A 24,035-nucleotide genomic window follows, 5' to 3' on the forward strand; every position below is an offset into this window, starting at 1 on the left:
TGCAGGGCAGGGTAAAGATGTGGGGCTGGTTGGGCAGTGCAGGGCGGGGTAAAGATGTGGGGCTGGTTGGGCAGTGCAGGGCGGGTGAAGATGTGGGGCTGGTTGGGCAGTGCAGGGCGGGGTAAAGATGTGGGGCTGGTTGGGCAGTGCAGGGCGGGGTAAAGATGTGGGGCTGGTTGGGCAGGGCAGGGTGGGGTAAAGATGTGGGGCTGGTTGGGCAGTGCAGGGCGGGGTAAATACGTGGGGCTGGTTGGGCAGTGCAGGGCGGGGTAAAGACGTGGGGCTGGTTGGGCAGTGCAGGGCGGGGTAAAGATGTGGGGCTGGTTGGGCAGTGCAGGGCGGGGTAAATACGTGGGGCTGGTTGGGCAGTGCAGGGCGGGGTAAAGATGTGGGGCTGGTTGGGCAGTGCAGGGCGGGGTAAAGATGTGGGGCTGGTTGGGCAGTGCAGGGCGGGGTAAAGATGTGGGGCTGGTTGGGCAGTGCAGGGCGGGGTAAAGATGTGGGGCTGGTTGGGCAGTGCAGGGCGGGGTTAAGACGTGGGGCTGGAAACTCCAACAGACTGCACCCTGTAGGGTCAGATCGGGTGAGTGATCCCTGACAAAGACCAGGATTTTGACCACATTAATAGAGCCGTGTCCAGCACATAGGAAACGTTTTGAAACAGGGAGCTCCTACCTGCGCTCGTTTTTGTTTTCCGTTGCAAAACCTTTTGCTATATTGTGCCCTACTGAACAGGCCCCAGGTGTGGTCAGTGAGAGGGGCTGTGTTCATTCGTACCATGCTTCTCCAGGTGCTGGCAGCAGCTGTCCACCAGGCGAGGCACCTGTCTGTAGATAGGGTTGAGGCTCAGCCTCTTGTCCCGGTGCTTCTCCTTCTTGCTGGGCGCTTCAGCGGGCAGAGAGAGCTGCAGCGCCTCCAACAGGCGGGATTGGTTATTGTCCAGGTCTGTGATGGAGTCCACCGACATGCCCCCCTGCAGACCACAATGAGAGCATTATCAAGCTGACGTCTACTTGAGGTCACAGACACACACACAAACAACGATGGAGTGTGTGCATGGAGTTGGTACAGTAGGCGTGTGGGGGGAGACCCTCACCCTCCTGCGTGCCCGCGGGGCAGCCTCGGGCGTGTTGGGCGACGTGGACTCGTTAGCTGTCTCCGAGGTGGAGCTGAGTGAGGAGTTACTGCTGGACAGCTCCTTATTGGTGGACCTCTTGGTGGCAAACTGCAGGATGGACGACACCAGGTCCGACGGGTCCTTATGCTCCTCCCTGTGAGGAGGGTCCTGACGCAGGCCGTCCTGGCGCTGCCTGTGGGTCCGGTCGTTGGCGATTACCTGGGACAGGGCCATACCGAAGGCCTGGGGGAGGCATTCTGGAAGGGGAGAGAGAGAGAGGAATGTAAATACCATATTCTCAGAGAGAGAGAGAGAGAGAGAGAGAGAGAGAGAGAGAGAGAGAGAGAGAGAGAGAGAGAGAGAGAGAGAGAGAGAGAGAGAGAGAGAGAGAGAGAGAGAGAGAGAGAGAGAGAGAGGGAGAGAGAGACAGAGGAAGAGAGAGAGACAGAGAGAGAGAGAGTTCCGGAGTTCCAAATTAAGCAGCAGCAGCTGAAAAGATGAGCTCCTAAAAATATTGAAATTTACATGGTTTTTAGAGTAAAGTACATCGAAAAAATGCAAAAGAAAACTGCTAGACTGAATAGGAGACCAAACAAGCAGCAAACAAAGAAGAAAGGATTTTGAAAAAGTAACATTTTTTCATAAAATTATACCGTTTTCTTAGCTAGCTAAGTTGTTTACCTGTTGCTAGGCAGTTGCTAGGGACTCTCCTGAAAGAAGCTAGCTAGCTAACAAGGAGTGTCTAGTTGACAGAAGAGAAGAAGGGACAAAGTGGGACAAAATAAGGACAGAAGAAAAGGGAAAGGGGACATCAAGGTGAAGCAGTCCTCTAAAGACATAAAAGACAATAATACAAGAAACAACACTTCTATTGCAACATTGTAGCCAACATCACCAGCGTTGCTATGGAAATTGTTTACCCACCAGACATCAAAACAGAGAAAGCTAAGAAAAGTTTCAAAGGTTTGTTGATGGGACAGAACCATGAATGCCTGTTTGCAGATCTTACCAGTTGCAAAACAAGAGCAAATTTAATTTTTAATACCAAACGAGGGCACATATGGAAAAGGGTTATTTGCAACCATTTCCCTTTCTCAAAAAAGAGAGGCATCAGCCAAGGATGTCAGATCAGCATTTTTGAAGAAGCTGACCCTAGCAACACATATCAAACAGTAAATGTATATAATAATGGAACTGTATTGATACAAGGCAATGATTCAAGCCTCCAGGCTTTTGAGAATAGGTTTACTACCCTAAAAGCAGAAGCTGAAATCATCTCAGAAACTGAGGAAAAAGTCAAGGAGGGAGATGACGGTGAAGAGCAGCCCCCAACGGTCTCTGTGACCCAGCAAGAAGCCCTCAGTGTCCCTCTACCTACCTCACCTGCAGCAGACAGAGCCAAGGACATGCCTACAACACCAAGAACACCTGCTATGCAACGTTTCCACAACACCCTCTCTCTAGTCGAAGCAGAGGTCATAGAACTCAGAGAGAACAAGCTTCAAGAGGAGGACACTGTCCAGAAACTTAAAGAAGAGATGAAACAGTTCAAGGAGGAGAGCAGAGCATCTATTGCTAAACTGGAAAGCAGAATGGACAAACTGTGTCAGACAAATTATGACCTCAGAGACCATCTGAGCACAACAAGAAAGGAGCTAGAACAAAGAGAGAGGTACATTGACCTCCTCAACCAGCAGCGAGTCATTATGTCCTCTGCATCTGGAGAACATGTCCACCAGCTTGGCACAACACAAGCAGAACCCGAGACCAGCATGGCCTCCACCACACAGCCTGATGACACTGCACCAGCCTACCAGTCTGCTCCAGCCCAGGTCAGCCAACCAGCCTCTCAGTCTGCTCCAACACAGTGTGCTCCAGCCCAGGTCAGAATACCAGTCTCCCAGTGTGCTCCAGCCCAGGTCAGAATACCAGTCTCCCAGTCTGCTCTAGCACAGGTCAGAATACCAGTCTCCCAGTCTGCTCCAGCACAGGTCAGAATACCAGTCTCCCAGTCTGCTCCAGCACAGTGTGCTCCAGCCCAGGTCAGAATACCAGCCTCTCAGTCTGCTCCAGCCCAGGTCAGCCAACCAGCCTCTCAGTCTGCTCCAACACAGTGTGCTCCAGCCCAGGTCAGAATACCAGCCTCCCAGTCTGCTCCAGCCCAGGTCAGAATACCAGTCTCCCAGTCTGCTCCAGCCAGACAGTCACCCACAACTGCAATCCTTATTGATTCAAATGGGAAGTTCTTAGTACAGGAAAGATTATTCCCTAGACACCAGGTGTATAAGTTCTGGTGTCCTACAACTGACAGTGGAATGCAGCTACTCAGTCAGACCAGGATTGACACCCTCGACAACATCATCATCCACACTGGCACAAACGACCTTCATGCCAAAGGTGAAGATGTATCTGGGGCAGTGAGAAGAGTGGCAGAACGGGCACAGGCTGTGTTCCCAACAACCAATATAGTTGTGTCCACCCTCCTACCAAGAAAAGACTTCCCAGGACAGTTGATCGACAAAATAAATCAACAGATCACTGTGGACTGTGCCTCACTACTCAACGTCAGAACGGCTCACCACCCCACTCTGACATGTCAACACTTATACGATAATGTACATCTTGATCAGGACAGTGTCAGAACCTTTGCCAAGGACCTAAAAGATGCAACACTTGGCAGGGACCCACACACCCATCACCCCAGCAACAGAGGTCCCCCGCCCCACCTTCTGAAACAACAGTACCTCCACCATCCCCAGGAGAAAAGAGCCAGACACGGCTTATTACAGCACAGCTCTACTAGACCAGGCCCAACACAACACAGATTTACGAGACCAGGGCCTTCACAACACAGCTCTACTAGACCAGGCCCATCACAACACAGATTTACGAGACCAGACCCGCATCAGGACAACACGACTAGACCAGGCCCAACACAACACAGCTCTACTAGACCAGGCCCATCACAACACAGCTCTACTAGACCAGGCCCAACACAACACAGATTTACGAGACCAGACCCGCCTCAGGACAGCACGACTAGACCCGGCCCATCACAACACAGCTCTACTAGACCAGGGCCTTCACAACACAGCTCTACTAGACCAGGCCCATCACAACATAGCTCTACTGGACCAGGCCCATCACAACACAGCTCTACTAGACCAGGCCCATCAGAACACAGCTCTACTGGACCAGGCCCATCACAACACAGCTCTACTAGACCAGGCCCATCACAACACATCTCTACTAGACCTGACCCATCACAACACAGCTCTACTGGACCTGGCCCGTCACAACACAGCTCTACTAGACCAGGCCCATCAGAACTCCAGGGTCGGACAGAACACTGTCCTTCAGAGAAGTACACCACATGATGCAGTCCACACCATGTATCATTCAGATCATCAGCCTACATATGCTGAGGTAACCTCTGGCAAAAGACACCTAGAACAATCAGAGATAGGAGAGGTGCGCCAACTACTGCAACTAATATGCAGACTACTGAGCTAGACAGACCCTTTAATTCACGGGCACACACACACACAGGGTTGCAGATTGCATTGTACTTATTTTTTGTGCAGTCTTATTCCATTCTTATTAATTTGTTTACAACTATTCTTAATTTTATTGGCACCAGTATAATAATAATATTTATATATAATGGTGTGTGTGTGTATGTGTGTATGTATGTATGTGTGTATGTATGTATGTATGTATGTATGTGTGTATGTATGTATGTATGTATGTATGTATGTATGTATGTATGTATGTGTGTGTGTGTGTGTGTGTGTGTGTGTGTGTGTGTGTGTGTGTGTGTGTGTGTGTGTGTGTGTGTGTGTGTGTGTGTGTGTGTGTGTGTGTGTGTGTGTGTGTGTGTATGTGTGTATATGTATATATATATGTATGTATGTGTATATATATATATATATATATATTATTTTGTATTGTTTTCAATGTACTTTACTCAAACCAGTGAATATCACTTATTATAAATGAGATCATTAACTATCAGCTCTTGGAATATCCAGGGACTTTACTCTTCACATTTTGGTTATAAAACAACAAATCCAGAATTGATTAAAAACATCAAAGGACAGGACATCATAATCCTACTGGAAACATGGTGTCGTGGAGAAATAGATACTCAGTGTCCCTCGGGCTATAGGGAAAGTTTACTACCATCAATCAAACATAAAAATGTTAAACGGGGCCGAGACTCAGGTGGAATCATCATTTGGCATAAGCAGGACTTGGCACTGAATGAAATGAAAAAAGGTACCAGTCACATTTGGCTAAAACTTAACAAAGGTACAATCTATTGTGACAATGATGTGTACATATGTGCAGCTTATGCTCCTCCTTCAGATTCACCATATTATGATGATCAGTTTTTTGACAATCTCCATACAGAAATCATTACATTTCAGGCAGAGGGTAAAGTGCTTCTTTGTGGAGATTTCAATGCAAGAACAGGTTCTGAGCCTGACTACACTGATGCGGGAGGTAACCACCACATATTTGGTCACCCCTCCTTGTACAGCAGCCCTATTATAAATAATAGAAACAGTCCTGACCAAATACTGAACAAAAATGGGAAGGAGTTAGTGCATCTCTGTAGAGCCTTAGGCCTGTACATGCTTAATGGTAGAATCAGAGGGGACTCTTTAGGTCAGTTTACTTACTGCTCAGCTCTTGGGACAAGTGTAGTCGATTATGCCATCACGGACATTGACCCCTCCTCCATTAGTGCATTCACTGTCAGACCACAGACACCATTGTCAGATCACAGTCAGATCAACGTGTTTTTGAAGAAATTAACCGGCAATATTCATTCAAAAAAACTGCCCAATAAACTCTTCAACATAAACCAATCATACAGATGGGCTCCAAACAGTGCAGAGGGATTCATTGAAACATTGAACTCAAAAGAAATGATGAACTCTATACAGTTTTTCAATAACTCACAATACCAAAACAATAAAGATGGTGTCAATTCGGCTACTCTAAACATCAACTGCATATTCCAAAAAGCAGCATCGAAAGCAAATTTGAGAAAACCAAAGAAATGCAACATCAGAAACAAAAAACAAAATGTTTCTGACAAATGGTTTGATAATGAATGTAAAACAATTAGAAAACACCTAAGACAAATGTCAAACAAAAAACATAAGCAGCAAAACAACCCAGAGCTACGATATGAATACTTTGAAACTCTGAAACAGTATAAACATACACTGAAACGCAAGAAACTGAATTATACCAACAAGACACTTGATGAAATTGAAAACGCAATTGACCAAAATCAGTTCTGGGACATGTGGAACAATTTAAGCACAACAAAGCCACAAGAATTAGCCATACAAGATGTAGGAATTTGGAAAACTTATTTTGATAATCTATACAAAAACATCCCACAAAAAGACTTAAAACAGAACCAATTAGAAATTAAAGAAAAATTGAAAATCCTTGAATCAGTCATTAAAAATAACCAAAATCCATTAGATTACCCAATAACCCAACAAGAACTAAATGAAAAGCTCAAATCTATTAAATCAAAGAAGGCTTGTGGTCTAGACAACATCAGAAATGAAATGCTGAAAAACAGCACACCTGAGTTGCAAAATGCTGTGCTTAAATTGTTCAACATGGTTTTAACTTCTGGCTGCTTCCCTGATGTCTGGAACCAGGGGCTCATCTCCCCTATCCACAAAAGTGGAGACAAATCAGACCCCAATAATTACAGGGGAATTTGTGTAAACAGTAACTTGGGAAAGGTTTTCTGTAGCATTTTGAATTCAAGAATCCAAACCTTTCTTCAAGAAAAAAATGTAATAACTAAATGTCAAATTGGCTTTCTCCCTAACCATCGCACTACTGACCATATATACACCTTACACACACTAATTAATAAACACGTCCACCAAAAAAAAGAGGGCAAAATCTTTGCTTGCTTTATTGACTTTAAAAAAGCATTTGATTCTATTTGGCACGAAGGGCTATTCTACAAAATTCTACAAAGTGGGCTTGGTGGTAAGGTGTATGACTTAATAAAATGTATGTACACAGAAAATAAGTGTGCAATAAAAATCAAAAACCAAAGAACAGAATTCTTTTCACAATGTCGAGGTGTGAGACAAGGCTGTAGTTTGAGTCCAAATCTTTTCAACATTTATATCAATGAATTAGCAGACATGTTGGACCATTCTCCAGCCCCAGGACTCACACTATTTGACACAGAGGTGAAATACCTGCTATATGCTGATGACTTGGTACTTCTATCACCAACCAAAGAAGGTCTTCAACAGAACATTAATATTCTAGAGCAATATTGCCATAATTGGGCCCTGGCAGTAAATTTCCCAAAAACTAAAATCATGATTTTCCAAAAACAAAACAGATGTCAGAAACACAAATATAAATTCACCCTGAACAACACCATAATTGAACACACAAAAAATTACACCTACCTTGGTCTGACCATATCTGCATCGGGAAACTTTAATATGGCAGTGAATGCACTCAAAGAAAAAGCCCGCAGAGCATTGTATGCAATAAAAATGAAATTATTCAAAATCAACATCCCAATTAGAATTTGGACCAAAATATTTGACAGTGTAATCCTACCAATAGCTCTTTACGGAAGTGAGGTTTGGGGGCCACTCAATAAACTGGACTTTAAAATGTGGGACAAACATCCAATTGAAACCCTACATGCAGAATTCTGTCGGAAAATCCTACAAGTCCAGAGAAATACACCAACTAATGCATGTAGGGCAGAATTGGGCCGCTTTCCAGTAATAATGAAAATACAGAAAAGATCATTAAAATTTTGGCTACATCTAAATTCAAGTCCAAATTCGAGTCTGCAATTTAAAGCACTTCAAACCCAAGAACTGAGCCCAGAAACGAGCCCTCTCAGTCAGCTGGTGTTGGACCTAACCAACCAAGCTGACACCGGCACTGCTTCAAAAGAAAGAATTCCAATAAACAAAATCATGAACCAATCAAAGGACTCATATTTACAACATTGGAAAAACAAAACAAAATCCCAAAGCCGACTAAATTGCTATCTGACCCTAAACAGAGAATATGAATTGGCTGAATATCTCTACTCTGTCAGAGATTCGAAGCAGAGACAGATCCTTACCAAGTACAGGCTGAGTGACCACCGATTGGCAATAGAAACCGGCAGACATAAAAAGACATGGCTACCCAAAGAGGAGCGTGTATGTGGTCACTGCACGACAGGGGAGGTAGAAACAGAGATGCACTTTCTCCTTTACTGTGATAAATATTCCTCACCAAGAGATTCATTATTCACAGAAATGACTACATTTATTCCAAATTTTAACTTATTAAACCCAGAGGAAAAACTAAAAATGGTGGTGCATTACACCATACATTACATTCGACTATTGACTGTTACCATTTTATTGTTACTATTTTTTATATTTAATTTTGTATTATTATTTACTGCCATTCTATATTATTATTTGTCATTGTTTTAATTGTATTACAATGTATATTGTATACATTGTTGCTTTGGCAATATTGACACAATGTTTTTCATGCCAATAAAGCAGCTTGAATTTGAGAGAGAGAGAGAGAGAGAGAGAGAGAGAGAGAGAGAGAGAGAGAGAGAGAGAGAGAGAGAGAGAGAGAGAGAGAGAGAGAGAGAGAGAGAGAGAGAGAGAGAGAGAGAGAGAGAGAGAGAGAGAGAGAGAGAGAGAGAGAGAGAGAGAGAGAGAGAGAGAGAGAGAGAGAGTGTGTGTGTATTTGGTCGTGTATGCATGAAAGATGTGTGCCGCCCTCCGTGTGAATGTGTTTGTGTGTGAACGATAGAGATCTTTAGATTTCGATCGTTACTGTTTTGATTGTTCTGTGATTACTCATTGAATATTTGGACGCAGGTGTTTTTGCGCACGTATCCACGTATTCCACTACATCATATTTACTTTGAGACATTGACAGGCCCACAAGAGAAAATGGAGACATTCTTAAGAGTGAGAGAAAAAACATAACAAATGATGTTTTAAGGTTTCCTGATTCAGGGCCAAATCCTAACCGGAGAAATGCGTGTGTAGCTCAGACATTTGTGTAAATCATGCATTGATGTCAATGGGAGCTTGGCACGGAAATTCAAGTTACGTACTTGGATCTCCAGTGAGGAACTCAGCCATCACTGTCTACCCAGCTTCAAGTGGACTAATGAAAAACAACAGTGGACTAATGAAAGATGGGTGGTATTTTGCTTTAACAAGATGTATCAATTCCCCTAACAGAGACAGGTCCCTGACAGTACACTCTTAGAAAAAAAAGTGCAACCTAAAAGGGTTGTTTGGCTGTCCCCATAGCACAACCATTTGAAGAACCCTTTTTGGTTCCAGGTAGAACCTGCCTTTTTGTCAAAATGTTATTGACATAGCCTTGTTCTGATCAACGTTCTCTACCTACAGTATATTGTACTCTAAATATCCCAATTCATGTTAAGTTCAAAAGAATATAAGATACAAATTGCTGACACAAATGAGGGTTTGAAACTTGAAAGCCAATTATCTCAGAATCACCTTTTTGCAGATAGAACCTTATAGTCCCAAGCTCCCGATATATAAAAACAATATTAACAATGTATTGTTATCATAGTGACTAAGAGACAACACAAGAGACATGACTGACATGTCTGAGACAGAGTGATAGAGAGGAAGGGAAGGAAGACAAGGGAGAAAAAAAGCGAAATTCAATTCACACAACAGAAAGAGAAGGGATTAACGGAAATTCAATACACATAATTGAAAGAGAAGGGATCCATGGAAATTCAATTCACACAACAGAAAGAGAAGGGATTAACGGAAATTCAATACACATAATTGAAAGAGAAGGGATTCATTGAAATTCAATTCACACAATGGAAAGAGAAGGGATTAGGCAACAAAAAAAAATGCTGTTTACAGAGTTGGTTTATCGCAGCTCAGGATTATCAACATGAAACAAATCTCCAATTAAACATTTCAAGACCATCTGTGTTTCGATGAACACGCCAAAAAGAGATTACTACACATGCTACGAATTAAACAGATTAAACTAAATCTCATAAAACGTCTCATCCAGCCTATATTATCCCATAAATAAGTCAACAAGGAACCATTTCTTAACAGTACGTCAGTTTAAGACTTCTCTGCACGTAAGCCCACCACATTAGCCAGGTGGTCTTTGATCCCAGTGAACAATAAAGCCTGCACAGCTACAAGTCATTTTTAGAACAGGCTCACGGCAGTCTCGTAAACTCAATTAACAGCGTCCGTGTGATCTGGCACTACTCTAGGCCTGTTCTCATTCTCTGTCTAGGAGAGAAACTAAACTATTTTAGTTTGCGTACTCAAAATGAGCACACTAAAATCAACTAATGTTACAGCCTTTAGAGCAAGTGCGTCTCCAAACCAGAACCGAGAGAGATACAGAATACAGTAAATGTTAAGCCATGTTAGGTTCAATGTGGAAACCGTTGTTGACATTGGATGACAATCTATCTTCTGGGCCGCACAAACCCAAGGTCCACCCAATCACAAGACAAAGCCATCACCCAGACAGACTTCTGTTTCAGTCCCCGAACACATTCTGTTTTTGCAGTGCGGTGGTAGAAGGCTACATTGTAAACAGATCCCTCTCAGGAGTGAGTTTGATGCAATGTGTACCCAAATGTAAGAAAGTTAATTTACTATGGTTGTCTAAACAGCTGAGAGAGAGGCTGCTCCAGAGGCCAGTATGGAATCACATCAACCCAATGGACCACAGCACATGCCACATCATCACATATGTCCAACTCTGGTGACAGACTGAGCCAGAGCTTTGAGACAACACAGGACAGCTGGGATAGAGAGAGGGGGAGAGAGAGGGATGGGGGAGGGAAGCAGAGAGAGATCGAGGGAGAGAGGGGGATGGAAGGAAGCAGGGAGAGAGAGAGAGAGGGAGGGAGGGAGGGAGGGAGGGAGGGAGGGAGGGAGGGAGGGAGGGAGGGAGGGAGGGAGGGAGGGAGGGAGGGAGGGAGGGAGGGAGGGAGGGAGGGAGGAAGAGGGATGGAAGCAGGGAGAGTGAGAGAGAGAGGGGGAGGGAGAGAGGGGGAGGGAGAGAGAGAGAGGGATGGAGGGAAGTAGGGAGGGAGAGTGAGCGAGTAATCATGTACAAAACAACCATATACTGTATGCTAGGTGACACAGTCCACTCTCTCTACAACCACACACTTTGAGAATGTTTACTTAAACACACACACACACACACATGCAGGTATTCACACATAAATACACACACACACACCCTAATGACAAAGCATTTGGCAGCCTGCATGTTCACAGCCACTATGTTTCTAACCCAGTGTTTCATCGACCGCCGACCTCTCCCACAGTGAGTTTACATGACATGAGAAACTGAGAATGGGACTGCTGCTGTGATGGATACATACAGTACCAGTCAAACGTTTGGACACACCTACTCATTCAAGGGTTTATCTTTATTTTTTATTTCTACATTGTAGAATAATAGTGAAGACGTCAAAACTATGAAATAAAACATATGGAATCATGTAGTAACCAAAACAGTGTTAAACAAATCAAAATATATGTTCTACATTTAAGTAGCCACACTTTGCCTTGATGACAGCTTTGCACACTCTTGGCATTCTCTCAACCAGATTCATGAGGTAGTCACCTGAAATGCCTTTCGATTAACAGGTGTGCCTTGTTAAAAGTTAATTTGTGGAATTTATTTCCTTCTTAATGCATTTGAGCCAATCAGTTGTGTTGTGACGAGGTAGGTATACAGAAGATAGCCCTATTTGGTAAAAGGCCAAGTCCATATTATGGCAAGAACAGCTCAAATAAGCAAAGAGAAATGACAGTCCGTTTACTTTAAGACATGAAGGTCAGTCAATCCGGAAAATGTCGAGAACTTTGAAAGTTTCTTCAAGCGCAGTTGCAAAACCATCAAGCGCTATAATGTAACTGGCTCTCGTGAGGACCGCCACAGGAAAGGAAGACCCAGAGTTACATCTGCTGCAGAGTATAAGTTCATTAGAGTTACCAGCCTCAGACATTGCAGCCCAAAGAAATGCTTCACAGAGTTCAAGTAACAGACACATCTCAACATCAACTGTTCAGAGGAGACTGGGTGAATCAGGCCTTCATGGTCAAATTGATGCAAAGAAACCACTACTAAAGGACACCAATAAGAAGAAGAAACTTGCTTGGGCCAAGAAACACGAGCAATAGACATCCCAGCTAGCACAGTGGATCTGGGCCGATTCCGGCTGAAAGTCGGGGGAATCGGTTGAGAGTCAGTCAGACTTGGCCAACGTCATTTGGCCTGATTCTGGGCCGCCTTCGGCAATATTACTTATGGCTAGGATGCGGGGATTGAGCTCGGGCCCATTCCGGTGTGAGTTATCTGGCCCAAATGTATTACGTGGGGCTCGGGCCGATTGAGGCTACTCTCTGGTAGATGATTACACGGGCTGCTTTACATAATTAACATTTCATTATTTATTTTTCCATATTTTCTCATTGTTTCTGTGACGAAAAATACAATTAACATTTAAGTTACATTCTTTATGAGTCCTGTGTAGTATTTAAGTATAGTTTTGATACTTTGTGCAAGGCAATTGATTAGCATTAAAAACTTTGTGGCTGGAGCCTCCCGAGTGGAGCAGAGGTCTAAGACACTGCATCATAGTGCAAACTGCGTTGCTACAGATGCTGGTTTGAGACCCGTGCCGGCCGCGACTGGGAGAGCCATGAGGCGACGCACAATTGCATCGGGCCGCTTCTGGGGGATTCTGGTAAGATGCCTGCAAAGTCGTCTGAATTCCAGTAGACAGCTGAGTCCAACACCCGATTCCGGGCCGATTCAATCAGTTCGAGCCCCCCGAAAGAGGGCCGCTTCTAGGCCGATTCTTCATTGCTAGCTGGGATTAGACCGGTTGAAACCTGTCTTTTGGTCTGATGAGTCCAAAATTGAGATTTTTGGTATCAACCGCTGTGTCTTTGTGAGACGTAGAGTAAGTGAACGGATGATCTCTGCATGTGTAGTTCCCACCGTGAAGCATGGAGGAGGAGGTGTGATGGTGTGGGGGTGCTTTGCTGGTGACACTGTCAATGATTTATTTAGAATTCAAGGCACACTTAACCAGCATGGCCACCACAGCATTCTGCAGCGATACACCATCCCATCTGGTTTGCGCTTAGTGGAACAATTATTTGTTTTTCAACAGGACAATGACCCAACATACCTCCAGGCTGTGTAAGGGCTATTTGACCAAGAAGGACAGTGATGGAGTGTTGCATCAGATGACCTGGCCTCCACAATCACCCGACCTCAACCCAATTGAGATGGTTTGGGATGAGTTGGACCGCAGAGTGAAGGAAAAGCAGTCAACAAGGGCTCAGCATATGTGGGACTGTTGGAAAAGCATTCCATGTGAAGCTGGTTGAGAGAATGCCAAGAGTGTGCAAAGCTGTCATCAACGCAAAGGGTGGCAACTATATACAGTATAACATATATTTTGATTTGTTTAACACTTTTTTGGTTACTACATAATTCCATATGTGTTATTTCATAGTTTTTATGTCTTCATTACTATTCTACAATGTAGAAAATAGTAAAAAATTAAGAAAAACACTTGAATGAGTAGGTGTGTCCAAACTTTGGACTGGTACTGTATACAACGGGCAGAGCTGACGTTGATGTTACCATTGCCCAACAGCATCAAAGAGAACCTGAAATACATGCATGTTTACATCGAATAAACTGACTGCAAGGAAAGTTCCCCACAGCTTGTGAGCAAATGTGTAAGATACTTGGAGTGGTTTATACCTCCATCTCTATTGGAGAGTTACCTTCTATCAGATCTGTAGTTATCACATTGCCAAATATGCCGTCTGTGATGCAGACACAGTGGCTGTATTTCAGCCCAATCCCCTTACAAGGAGTCGCTCCACTTTGCTAAATATATCCCTCCTCCTCCCCTAGTAAATATGTCTGTGTTTTCATAGCCACTCTGCTATTCACCTGGGGCTGTGGCTACACTTTTAAAAAAGGTGCTATCTAGAACCTTAAAGGGTTCTTCAGCTGTCCCCATAGGAGAACCCTTTGAAGAACCGTTTTTGGTTCTGAGGCAAAAAGCCTTTTGGGTTCCATGTAGTACCCTTTCCACAGTGGGTTCTACCCAGAACCAAAAAGAGTTCTACCTGGAACCAAAAAGGGTTCTCCTATGGGAACAGCCGAAGAACCCTTTTGGAACCCTTTCTTCTAAGAGTGTAGGGCCGGGGACTGACAAGGTTCTGTTTTCCCTGGAAACTAAATGTTCAGGACTGGGAAAACGTCTTCATAAATGTAAGTGACAGCATAAAAAGAAAAAAGAAAAATCCAAAGAAAAAATGTAAACTAGAGGGCTCCCCCCTAACCCCTGGTTCTAGTTTGCATCTGAAAAGACACCCAATCCTTATCCTTCCAATATTTCCACTATCCTTATGCCTCCTTAGTCCATTTTGAAGCACCAATAGTGAAGGGACCGCTTTCAATGTCTGCCTTGTTAAACAGTGTTAATTGCATTACCAAGGAGGATGCTGCTTGCGTAGCCTAGAGATCTGTTATATTAATTTGACCAGTTTGTCACAGCAGGAAAATGTACAGTACAAAGCACTTAGTCTTTCCATAAAATACCATGTTGAGGGATTTCCACTAGTTACCACAGCCACAAAGTCAAAATTGGCTATATAAAAATAAATAAACATTTAAAAATTGCTTTTGGTTAATTTAAAGTTAGGTTAGGTTAAGGTTAGGTTTAAATAAAATTTTAACAAGAGAAATTGAAGAAATGGGCAGGGTTTATGACTTTGTGGATGTGGTAACTAGTGATAACCATGTTGAGGGTTTCACATCAATATACCTTTATCTTTATTTTTCTCTTTCGCCAAAGAGTCCAACTTCCTCCTCAGCGACTTCTTCCTTTTCTGTCCATCTGATAAAGAAAATAATGAAAACTGTCAGTTATCTGTACACACTGATAACAACCCACACAATGACCTGCTGTCACATTAGGTGATCTCTCCCATTAGCATGTATGTCGGCCATTTTGGAGATGATCAAGCCAGTGGCTTCAAAGAGCATCGGTTATCAGAACACTGTAGTGATAAAGATGACAGATGAGTGTCTCCAGCCTCTGGTCCAGTGGTTTCATCAATACAGGATCAAGAGGAAAGAAACATAGGACATTCTCATTTCCTCTTGATCCTCAGGCTTTCCTGTGAAGAGGGATTATTAAGGAATCAGCCAATCAGCATTCAGGGCTCAAACCACCCACTTTATAATAAGGAATCAGGGCTCCAGTTCACCTGAGCTCAATCCTGGAAGTGAAACTTAACCCTGAGAAAAGTATGTAAAATATATTTTATAGCATATTCTTATACTGTTATATCAAGGTTACAGCACACCACTTAACAAGAAAAGATATTACCAGCAGTGGACTATTTGGACAATTTCCCATCATGCTTTGAATTAGTATGGATCCAAATATGAGTTTCAGTTTGAAAAGGACTGAATCGTTATGAGGAAGGGAAAGAAGTGTTTTGTCAGCTGTCAACAAGATCTATGACTCCTAGCAAGAACATTGATTAATGCACAGGAAACCTCCGGCAGCTTGGACCAGGGGTTGGAACTCTTATTGGGGAAATACCTCAAAACTGTGTCTATAGCCAGAGCACCTCTTATCAAACAGTCGATTGATCTGTCTTCAAAACAGTCGAGATGTTATGAACTGGGCACACACTGGTTGAATCAACGTTGTTTCCCTGTCATTTCAATGAAATGACATTGAACCAATGTGGAATAGATGTTAAATAGACATCTGTGCCCCGTGGGTATGCTCTTTTATGATTGGTTTATAATCTTAACAAGGATTGTTTTTTCCCCCATTGACTCAGTCAAATCTGTTCTTGGAACAGGTACATAGAACAGGTTGCTAAGAAACTATGCTTCGACATATCTATAGATCGTTATGATGGAATATCTAAAGACAGAGTATGAGAGAACAAGAGTGAAGAATAGAAAGGGAGCGGGAGAAAGACAGCGGGGGGGGGGGGGGGGGTATGAGACAGAGATGCTATGAGAGAAAGGGAGAGGGAGACAGTATGTGTGTGACAGAAAGTAAGAGAGAGGAAGGTGTATGAGAGAGAGAGAGAGAGAGAGAGAGCGAGAGAGAGAGCGAGAGAGCGAGAGCGAGAGCGAGAGCGAGAGAGAGAGAGAGAGAGAGAGAGAGAGAGATAAGAGGAAATGGTTTGGATTCTTGTCAGTTGACTCTGAAAAGTTGGACAGTAATCCCAGGAATCTCCAGTTCTCTCTCTCTTCCCCACTCCAACGACTCGTGAAACAATCCAACGAGCCATTTGCTTTTCTTTTCTCTATTTTTTCAAGGATCTCCAGGCCTCAGCGAAACACCGGCTAACCCAACCCCAGGCGCAAGATAAACAAAACCCACAGTCAGTGTGCTGAAATATCTCAGTAACACATGCCTGAGGGCTTCTGGAATTCATAAGGAACACAGACAAACGCATTAAATCATCCGGGGGAGAGGTAGAACTTTTGACTGGAATGCATGCCCTGGCTAATATACAGCTCTCCACAGAGCATGACTTCGAACAGAGCAGCAGGCTATGGCCCTATGGTACTGAGTGGAAAGGTCTACACATCTTCATGTGTAAGTGTCTTACTGACACTACATAAGACAGGAAGTTCACTCCTGAGTCTTCTAGATGTACTGTATAGGAAAACATGTGTACTGAGGTTTACATCTCAAATCATAAGTGCTTACAGCTTCCCCAAACACACTCTGTGGAGGGGAAGTTCACGGTTGTCTGCTAGACAGTTTGATGTTGGTCTCGGAGAGGTCCAAGGTGGATGTTGATGGCATATGTTTGTGAAAATGCTTGTAGCATTGGCACAGGGACAGACTGACTAGCCATATGAACAGACAGACGGACAGGCAGATGGACAGACTAGAAAGGAAGTCAGACAGACGACATTTACACACACACACACAAAAACACCTCGCTACTTTACCTTTGGGGATGGTGATCTGACAGCCCAGGTCATAGTCTTGATGGAGCCTGTTGAAGGCTACCTCCTGTAGCCAGGTCCGCTCCAGCTCCGAAAGGCTCTGGATGGCCGTCGGCGTCAGCCGTACACTCCGCCCTGACAGGCTGTTCCAGGTGAAGTCACCCTGGGGAGAGATTTTTATTCTGTCACTTGGCAGAGGAACATTTGTCAGCTAGTGGCTAGCATCAGCTGTTCTTACTTAAAGTAGCTAGCTTGAGAGTTGGTTATAGCCCCTAAGACTACCTCCACTGTTACCACGTTCATCACTGATACTGTCACCATAACCTGACCGTGTTGTCAGATTTTCTGTTCGAAGAATGGGTCTGCAGTCACTGCAATTGACCGTGATGCCCATAATGATCGAAGGCTGGTTGTTTGTAAAGTTGCAACACCTTGAAAGGAATGGGCAAGTCTCGACTATCGTCACAAACAGATGTTACAGTATCGGGACAGATTGTCCTTAGATTCAAACGTCCACAGCTCAACCCAAAGCATTTTATGCCTGAGCAATAAGCCCTAAAGGCGCACTCCTTAACTTGAAAGAGAAGCCCAGGTCAGTAAAGCTGATGGATGTTTAGGCTCAGCATTTGTTTCGTTTTTTTACCTTTATTTTAACAGGGACGACATATTGAGACCTAGGTCTCAATATGTGTATACAACATAAATATACACATTATACCCAAACTATATGTGTAACCTTAATTTAACTAGGCAAGTCAGTTAAGAACAAATTCTTATTTACAACGACGGCCTACACCGGCCAAACCAGTGCGCCGCCCTATTGGACTCCCAATCACAGCTGGTTGTGTTACAGCCTGAATTCAAACCAGGGTGTCTGTAGTGCTCCCGCACATTGGCTAACCGGGCTATCTGCATTGTGTCCCACCCACCACCCGCCAACCCCTCTTTTACGCTACTGCTACTCTCTGTTCATCATATATGCATAGTCACTTTAACAAAATCTACATGTACATACTACCTCAATCAGCCCGACTAACCGGTGTCTGTATGTAGCCTCGCTACTTTTATAGCCTCGCTACTGTATATAGCCTGTCTTTTACCTGTTGTTTTATTTCTTTACCTAATACATTTTTTGCACTATTGGTTAGAGCCTGTAAGTAAGCATTTCACTGTAAGGTGTTGTATTCGGGGCAGGTGACAAATACACTTTTATTTTATTTTATTTAGTGACGCCTCTAGCACTGAGATGTAGTGTCTTAGACCACTATGCCACTCGGTATATACAGTGGGCCCTAAAATTACTGGCACACCTGACTGGCAATGCACAAACAATACTTAAAAAAATAGAAACAATATAATTATAGAGATAAACTCAAAATACCAACGTGAGAAATACTGTACTTTATTAATGTTTCAATGGAACCCAACAAAATCATACAATTATTTAATACTAAATAAATTTCACCAAAATCAAGGTTTCATAATTATTGGCACTCCTCATTTAGTACTTAGTGCCACCACCTCTGGCAAGGATAACAGCATGGTCTTTTCCTGTAAAGTTTGACAAGGTTAAGGAACACATTTGGAGAGATTTTGGACCATTCCTCTATGCAGATCCTTTCAAGATCCTTCACATTCTTGGGTTTGCGCTTATCAACTGCCCTCTTCAACTCAGCCCACAGGTTTTCGATTGGCTTGAGGTCCGGCGACTGAGATGGCAATGGCAGAACATTGATTTTGTTATCACGGAACCATTTCTGTGTGGATCTTGAGGTATGTTTTGGGTCATTGTCTTGTTGGAAAGTCCACATATGGCCAAGACCCGGCCTTCTGGCAAAGGCAACCAGATTGTCAGCTAAAATTGCCTGATAGTTTGTGGAATTCATTATGCCATCAATCTTAACCAGTGCCTCTGGACCTCTGGAATTAAAACAGCCCCAAAACATCACTGACCCACCACCATATTTCACCGTGGGTATGAGGTGCCTCTCCTTGTATGCATCTCTGTTTTGACGCCAAACATGCCAATGCTGTATCTGACCAAAACGTTCAATTTTGGTCTCATCTGACCAGAGCACCTTCTTCTAATCATAATTTAAATGACGTTTGGCAAACTCCAAGAGCTTGCGTCTGTATCTTGGGGTCATTAAGGGTTTTCTTCTGGCAACCCTTCCAAAGAGCCTGTGGTTGTGGAGGTGGCGTCTGATGGTGCTTTTTTTAAACCTGGCAACCCCAAGACCTCTGGCCTGCAATTCTTTCACAGTGATTCTTGGGGATTTTGCTGCTTCTCTCACGATCCTCCTCCCTATCCTGTTGGGCAAAATGCATTTGCGTCCTCTAGCCGTGAGGATTTCAACTGTTCCATATCTCTTTTTTTCTTCTTTTTTTTTTACAATTGCCCTGACAGTGCTCAGTGGTATATTCAATCGCTTGTGGATCTTCTTGTAGCCGTTACCAGATTTATGAAGGTCTACAACCATCTGTCCCTTTTGAACTGCCAGTTCTTTTCTTTTCTTCATGGTGTTGGATGACAAAGGGATATTGCATGCGTGTTACCTCCTTTTTATACCCTAGTGAAAAAGGAAGTGATGTTATGGCTCAATATAGTTCCGTAACTCTTAGATAAACTTAAATAAGTGGAATTTTTCACATGTTGGTATTTTGAGTTTATCTCTAAAATTATATTGTTTATATTTTTTTAAGTATTGTTTGTGCATTGCCAGGCAGGGGTGTCAGTAATTTTGGAGCCCACTGTATATACAGTATATATACATAGCGGAGCGGACAGGTTGTATATGGCAGGTTAGGGAAAGGGGAGGAACGAGAGTGGATGGCCTGACTAGCAGGCAACTCACAAAGAGCTTCAAGATGAACTCATAAATCACCTCCATCCCTGGTTCTATGGTTCTACATTCCCCTCTGTCATCCCTACAAGCTGGTGAAGAGAGAGGACAGAGCTAGAGTACTGATGTATTAGCCAGAGATCAGAGCAGGTCAGCGTTGTTCATCATGAATCTTGTTCTGGAGGCAGCTCTGCAGAGTGGTCACTAGCTGGCACAGCCACAAAGTCTTAAATCTGACACACACACACACACACACACACACACACACACACACACACACACACACACACACACACACACACACACACACACACACACACACACACACACACACACACACACACACACACACACACACACACACACACACACACACACACACACACACACACACACACACACACACACACACACACACACACACACACACACACAGAGTCCTCCTTGAACCGGCCTTAGTACGTCATAGAACCTCATTTAGCTTGTAATTTGTTCTTACGCAAGCCTAGTTTTGTGCAACAACTTTGAATTCACTCCTGCTTAAAGATACAACAATACCCACCTTGTGCTTCCAAAACGCCCCAGCCAGCAGAGAGGAACAACAGCATCATCCACCAGAACAGTGAAAAACAAGGAGGTGGAAATAGAAGATCTACACAGCTGTACTAAGAGGACAGAGGCTTCTCACCCGCCCTGATACTTCCTAGCTAACGAGCATGCAGAGGAACAGCCAGATGCACTCGCTCCAATAGTCAGTCGTTAGCGTCTAGCCCTGTGTGGATGAAACCACAGCACTGTTGTTGTGAGTTCCCCACCCCACTGGTGGTGGCAGGGAGCCCGTTCCGTTCCAGTCCCCTCCACTGGTTGCACACACAGGACACAGCCGTAAGGGGTTAAGGGAAGGGGGACCTTTGAAGGGGGGGGGGGGGGGGACAGCTGGAAAAGCAGGGGCTGCTACTCTCTTGAGCTGTTAGGCATGGCAGGGGGGCTGAATGCGATGCCTGAGCTCCAATTCCCCCGAGTCCATCTATGGATCATGTATGGAATGGCTATGGAACGCTGGTACCTCAGAAATGCTGCTCCCTCCTCACCACTTGGGAGTTCTCTTCAGACTCTAATTCTAGTCTCTATGAGCACATTTACAATACAGTAAACAGGAAAGCCAGTTGACTTTGACAGTGCTTAGTGTACACAACTAATGTGTTACGAAACAATTCAACATGATTGTCAGAGCCATGACCCACTGGGTGAATTAAAGGGGTCAAATATCTACTATGGCTGCTCCCTTAACAACCTCAGGAAGAAAAATGATCTTGTCCAATTGTATCCTCTCCGCTGTACGTACTGTAAACCTTTGCCAGAGAACCAATCAATATTGGTCAGTTTGTGTTTCATAATCTCTGTTTTCACACTTGGCTAAGGACTACAGTTGACTAGGAACTACATCTCCCAAACCGCTAACCATCTCAACGCCTGCTCCACCCCCCAGCTCTGAGGCCCACACGGTCCTCCACACATGGCCTTCTCATTATATAAAGACAGGGTCCGACCAGGCTGCCTCCCTCCACACTCTTAGTGTGTTTTAAACATCTCTTTTTCCACTACTCACATATTATCATATGCACTCTGCGCCTGAAAACATGTTTACCCTTGACACAGGTAGACCTCACGGCCAGAGATACTGCTAATAGGACGAGTACAGACTGTCACTCAGAATGAGTTGTCCTCAACACATCAATTCCATTTGATTTCCCAGTGAAATCAGGAACTCAATTCAACTTCCTTGCCAACTGCATAGAGCTGAAATAACAAGCTTACTGTATGCAAGTTGATTCTTACCTTGCCTTTCAGTAGCGCGTTGTCATAGGTGTCAATCACGTTTGAGCTTGTTTTAATAGCGGGGATGAGAAAAGAATTGTAAAATGGTTGTGTACTGCAATCGAGTTATTCCATTTGCTTTGAACATCTCCATTCGACCAATCGTCAGATGATGTGCAAGAAAACACGTTATCTAACCATAATCGTATTCAGGTTGCCATGCTGCTGTGACTAATCATATCACTTAAACAACTAGGCTTATGTAATTCAATTTCGTTGAAAAGTGTGAAAGTCTTGCAAGGAGAAAGGTTAACTGTAGCATACCAATGACTGTCGTGTAGGGTGGGCTATTACTGTACTGTGATTTACAGGACACGTCTACAATGACGCCTTAAAAGGCAGACTGGCGGTTCGGTAAGCAATGTATAGAATGTATAGAGGGAGGATCAACATCTTAATCCAATCATGGCTATTCCAGACTCTCAAATCCGAGCTGAGAAAATCTACTGACTCATGACAATATTCAACCTATAGGTTCTGTTCTCTCCAAGATACCTATGTGATGTATTGTGTGGGAGTGTTACTGTTTGTCAGGGCAGCCCTTTTCGAAATAGCTTTGGGATGGCTCGGCTAATAAGGTGGGCGGTATGCGCCTTTTTAAACTCTGTTCAATGAGCGAGGACAAATTGCACAAATTGAAGCAAAAGAATATGCTTGTTTCCGTGGTAACGTATACACAGAGCCTCAAGTGTTCCGGGATACGCAGAAAACATCACCATGGCAACAATCGAACGAATGCCCAATGGCTAAACTTGCACACGCTACCGACCTCACTGAATGGACGTATAGTAAAGAAAGTGCAACATCAGTTGAATCAATGAGCGGGTTCTCTCGTTTCTCTCGTTTCTCAGCTAAATGCAATGACCTAAAATCCTCTTCAACAACTCAGCAACCATCAGCGGTAGCAAACTGCACAGTAACTTCAACTACATCATGCAATCGAACATTTCATGGTGATCTTCATAACACGCTGTCTGCATGAAAACCAGTGAATTTAAAGTTGGGAAGGCACAATAGCCCTGGTTGGCACTCTGCCAAAGACAACATGTTCCTCTCTCTCTATTAGATTCATTCTATTGAGACCCTGGCGGGTACAAACCTACTGCTTTAATTGAGAACACATTCATCTGATCCAAAGGACCAGGAGAACCTGGGCCCAGAAATGAGGTGTAGGATGTCACTCTAGGGATCAACACACAGTCATAGCCTATAGGTGAGAGTATAGAAATAGAGGTACACTCAATATGGCCGCCCGGAATGTCGACTTGAACGTCCGTTCTAGTCATTCTAATTCAATGGGTGAGAGAGTGTATAAAAAGAATGTTGACTTGAATAGGAATCCTCTGATATGACTGTATTGACAACACATGTCCATAGCGTTGGTTGCAGGCCAAAAGATCACGACATCACCCATTAAACCACAGCAAACAAACAATGCAGCATGCTCTGAACCTAACTAAGCAATTCACCAGTCAGATGAATTAGTGGGCCACAGGAGGTTGGTGGCACCTTAATTGGGGAGGATGAGCTCATTGTTATGGCTGGAACGGAATAGGTGGAATGGTATCAAACACATCAAACACATGGTTTGATGCCATTCCATTCGTGCCATTCCAGACATTATTATGAGCCGTCCTCCCCTCAGCAGCCTCTACTGCAGCGGGCCGATGCGTAATCTCGCTAATGCCGGGACAATAATAGGTTATTGACACCACTCTGGTCCCTTTCAAGTGGTTTCATATGCATATGCCTGTACGGAATCAAGTGAAGTCAAACTTTAGAATGAGAATCCAAACCTTACAAATGAACCAATTTGATCCATCTACAAGAACATTTTAAACAACGTGATGGTTTCTTATGCTGACGGTACAGTAGGCTATCACTCGTTATACAGAGTATTAAAGGAACTGCATACATCATACAATAAGACAACCACCTCATATTGCCAAGTGAACTTTTTGCTCAACCTTTCTCGCACCACTGACCAGTATGCTATAGACCTCACTTGAGGATTTCTTTTTATAACAACAACCCCATGCGAATGTGATCGTGAACAGATGAAATCAGTGACAGCTGATGTCCCTGTCACCAAC

General features: G+C 43.8%; 1 protein-coding gene across 3 annotated transcripts in view; it reads right to left on the reverse strand.

Annotated features, from left to right (window-relative positions):
- The window catches only part of LOC139532252 (rho GTPase-activating protein 6-like), a 95,976-nt gene that overhangs the window by 9,355 nt on the left and 62,586 nt on the right, over positions 1–24,035 (reverse strand). For all 3 annotated transcript variants that reach the window (XM_071329635.1, XM_071329634.1, XM_071329636.1), the window contains exons 2-5: positions 17,225–17,384; positions 15,057–15,128; positions 1,097–1,374; positions 778–973 (exon numbers count right to left, since the gene is read on the reverse strand). In XM_071329635.1, the coding sequence (XP_071185736.1) occupies positions 778–973; positions 1,097–1,374; positions 15,057–15,128; positions 17,225–17,384 (706 nt within the window). The remainder of the gene's footprint in view (positions 1–777; positions 974–1,096; positions 1,375–15,056; positions 15,129–17,224; positions 17,385–24,035) is intronic.

This window comes from Salvelinus alpinus, chromosome 10, assembly GCF_045679555.1.
Source record: "Salvelinus alpinus chromosome 10, SLU_Salpinus.1, whole genome shotgun sequence".
Classification (NCBI taxonomy): Eukaryota; Metazoa; Chordata; class Actinopteri; order Salmoniformes; family Salmonidae; genus Salvelinus; species Salvelinus alpinus.